Source organism: Rhamphochromis sp. 'chilingali', assembly GCF_963969265.1.
Source record: "Rhamphochromis sp. 'chilingali' genome assembly, chromosome: 15".
NCBI lineage: Eukaryota > Metazoa > Chordata > Actinopteri > Cichliformes > Cichlidae > Rhamphochromis > Rhamphochromis sp. 'chilingali'.
In genome coordinates, this window is record NC_137942.1 from 33,864,008 (window position 1) to 33,867,806 (window position 3,799).

Here is a 3,799-nt window from a genome sequence, read left to right on the forward strand (position 1 = left end):
CTCTGATGAACATCATTACCAAGGTCTGGGACTTTTCCCTCTTTGGTAGATATGACAGTTTGTACAAAATGTTTACATCCACCCATTTGTAATGCAATTTGGGTCAGAGTGCTTTCAAAACCAATCCAGAAGTGTTATCTTGTGTGTGCGTTTTGAAATAGTTTGAACTGAATTTTGAGAAATGCTTTGGATGATTTGGCCTGTTGCAGAAGTAAACCTGAATATTCCCAGAATATTCCCACCTCTATGCTTAAGGAATGATCAATGAAATAACTGGATGTGCAACAGCTGTAGCGTTGCCTTTACAATCTAAAGCTTAACACATGAATTTTTTCGTGCAAGGTAAAATATAAACAAACGTGATGTTGCAAGATGGACAATCAGGTGATTCATTTTCATTTTTTATGTGTGTTTTGCAGATTGTCCAACGCTATGACGTCATTCTGATCCAAGAGGTCAGAGACGGTGATCTCTCAGCAGTGTTGGACGGTGTTGGATCATCATCACTTAGACCTCAGAGGGTTAAAGAACCTCCCATAAGTTTCTCAAATAACCATTCAAAACAACTTGATTAAAAATTTATATTTCCAGCATGTTTGTAGTGTTTGAGGCATGTTTGAAGTAATTTAACGGCAAATCCTCCGTCTTTTTTCAACATACATCTTATACACACTCAGAATTCAGAAGAAGTGATTTTAAAAAAGGGGAAAAGCAGAACTACAATAAATTTGTCCCGAGAAGCAACTGGACATGTTTAGAAATGAAGTACACACTGGCAGCAAATGAAAAGGTGGTGATTTTCTCCACAGGGAGGCGCTGGTATCGGTGGCAAAAAGCTACACCTATGACGACGGCCCGGAGGAAACTGGACAAGACGCCTTTAGCAGGGAGCCGTTTGTCGTAATGTTCTCCTCCAAACACACTGGTAGGTGCTGTGGCTCGAGCTATACAGCTGTTTCTGCATCACACTGATAATGATGTGGATCCTCATTCAAACATTTGTGCGTGGTAGTTTCTGGGACATGTTAGTCACTAGTCCTTTATCATTCTCATGCGGTGTAAGCGCCTCCGTCACTGTCAACACTCCTTTGTTCCCTTCTCTTCTGTAGCTGTGAGAGACTTTACTCTGATCCCTCAGCACACCTCCCCAGAATCAGCTGTTCGGGAGCTAAATGCTCTCTATGACGTGGTGGCAGATGTCCGCGCTCGCTGGAACAATGATGTATTTACAGCCTACAAGTAAAAATCATTTATTTGGTGGAAAAACACACATTCGGTAAATGCGACTCACACTACTCTCCCTGCAGGACATCGTGCTGCTGGGTGACTTCAACGCAGGCTGTAGTTATGTGTCCGGGTCTGACTGGCAGCAGATCCGCATCTTCACTGACAAGACTTTCCATTGGCTGATCACTGATGCGGCCGACACTACCGTGTCGCAAACTGTCTGCCCTTACGACAGGTAGACAGATTGTGGCAGGTCGTTCTGATGTGTGCACGCAAACTCTAAACTCTAATCATCTTTCTGTGTTTGCAGGATTGTGGTCACTGCGGACATGATGAGAGGAGTGGTGAAAGATAGTGCGAAGGTGTATAACTACATGACGGACCTGAATCTCAAACAAGATCTGGTAACAGATGAATTTCAATCCTTATCTCTGTAAGAATTCATTTGAACTAAAAAGCACAACCTGCCTCATTCCCCGCTGACACTAATGGAAACGTCAATATAAAAAGTTAACATAATGCTGTATTCACTGCAACTGAGACCATAGACTCGTCAGCAAAATGTTTACTGAGCTCCAATCAGAAGAGAGGCATTCTACACAAAGGGCAAAGCAGTCGCCCCATCAGAAATCATGCAGTTTTAAAGCACTTTTGCTTTTTTAATATCAGCTTTGAGCTACAGAAAATCGAGCAACTTTGTAAAGCAGTGGCTGTAGTAACGACCACAGAGATGCAAACAAAATCATAATGCAGTGTATACTGTAGTGATGGCATTACCATGCAGGCACGTTGAGTTTTTCAGCACTGGAAAGAAACCTGTGGAAACTGAAGCCGTCTGCAGCACAAACTGTGAGCCACTAAAAGAACGGTTTCTCTGTCTCTCAGGCGTTGGCTGTCAGCGACCACTTCCCCGTGGAGGTGAAGCTGAGCGGTTAGGCTCACGTTGCTTGAACCGTGACTTCCACAAGCTTTCCACACATCGTGCTCAATCTGCAGCCAGCACAATGATCATTCAGTTGGGGACTACTGTCAGCCACAGCTTCATGAAATGCAAATGCACAATAAAGCCACTAAAAGAATTTCACTGAAAACTTGTGTGTTGTAAAGAATTCGGCTTCTTGTTGCAGTGGAGCACATTTGTCTGGAACATTTACTGAGACCCTTTGTTGATTTGGAAACCTTTAATAACGCGTGTGTATTTTGTTTCACTTCTTTTGTCTGCTTAAATGTCTTCAGAGTTTTGAGTTACTGAAGTTTTTTAATTAATTTCCCAAAACAGCTCAGACACACAGCAAAACACTAACCTGCAAAACTGAGCCAAAAATGTTGAAAAAACATAAAAGAGCGGTAGAGTAATACATCTGTAGGGGAGACCGGGGATAGTTGTCACATCTTTGACATTTCTGTCTGTAAATTGGAGCTCTTTTAAGGTAGTGGATTCAAAATGTAATGCAAAGTATTTACATGTCTCTGCTATTAAATAGTGCAGCTACTTTCTCTGCAGCACAATTACCCATTGCATGGTATGGCCTCAAACACGAAGAGTGAAATGTTACAATTAACCCCATAGTCTGGGTTAGTTGTAACATATCCTGGGGTGAAATGTAACACAATGAAATAAGGGTACTAACAAAACATTAACATGTAATCTTTGTTTATTCAACACATGAATGCACTTAGAGCCATTTATGTAGCTGTGTGTGTGTGTGTGTGTGTGTGTGTGTGTGTGTGTGTGTGTGTGTGTGTGTGTGTGTGTGTGTGTGTGTGTGTGACAGAATGCAGAAATCTAGCTTTTGAGCATATTCCAACCCCCCAAAAAAGACAAATTATGGAATTTTCTGCAACTGAATATTTCATTAATTTTGGTTGGTCTTCCTTGAGTTTGGCCTCATTGGCTCAGTGGGCATTATAACCTACAACTCTTGCACCAACTTTGAACATAACAATGAAGCTGAAAAAATGTAGCTGTGCACCAGCATCGCAATTCCATTACTTTTTTTCATGGCTTACCTTGGTGTGGTTTGCAAAGTGCTTCAGAAAGATGAGGAAATCTGTTTCTTGCACCCATCCTGATTTATTTCCACTACCAGTACTTCCTACTGGTCCATCTCTGACACAGTGGTCTGCATAATGTATGTGTGGGAACACAAACAGTGGAGGAATTGTGTTGCCAATGGCATTAACCGCATATACAAAGGTGACCAGTGAACCTCTCTCTGCTGATGTCGTTGCCCCAACTTGTTTAATATAAGTTAAAGTAATAGTGTGGTAAGTTGTAACATCTGCGTTATTGTTACAACTAACCCAGACTCCTATAGCCATGAACTAGCTAACATTACAGCCAACGGCTAAAACATTAGCACTAAAGACCTACACAGAATATATCCCCATAGACATACAAATAACACAATTTAAGTTTGATGAGTTTAGCTGCAAAGCAGATAATGCTATTAGAAATTGAAATAAAGTAGAAAAACTTACTTTTTGGCATACAAATTACTTTTTTTCGTGTTAAATTGTCTGTGTTTGACAAAATGTGCTGATTTTTCACATGTGATAGCAGAACTGAGTT

At 41.1% G+C, this 3,799-nt stretch overlaps 1 protein-coding gene across 1 annotated transcript; it reads left to right on the forward strand.

Annotated features, from left to right (window-relative positions):
* Positions 1-804: 804 nt before the first annotated feature.
* On the forward strand, positions 805-2,379 carry LOC308412004 (deoxyribonuclease-1-like). Its single transcript, XM_080906074.1, has 5 exons — positions 805-925; positions 1,110-1,222; positions 1,308-1,462; positions 1,538-1,631; positions 2,113-2,379. The coding sequence occupies exons 1-5, from the start codon at positions 904-906 to the stop codon at positions 2,161-2,163; spliced, it is 435 nt and encodes a 144-aa protein (XP_080762200.1). The 5' UTR covers positions 805-903; the 3' UTR covers positions 2,164-2,379.
* The last annotated feature ends 1,420 nt before the right edge of the window (positions 2,380-3,799 follow it).

What these genes read in the sequence shown, in the direction of transcription:
- LOC308412004 (XM_080906074.1), top strand. Translation starts at nt 904, where the DNA reads ATGTTCTCCTCCAAACACACTG. An exon ending in GTTCTCCTCCAAACACACTG is followed by an intron (nt 926 to 1,109) that starts GTAGGTGCTGTG and finishes TCTCTTCTGTAG; the next exon opens with CTGTGAGAGACTTTACTCTG. An exon ending in ACTGTCTGCCCTTACGACAG is followed by an intron (nt 1,463 to 1,537) that starts GTAGACAGATTG and finishes CTGTGTTTGCAG; the next exon opens with GATTGTGGTCACTGCGGACA.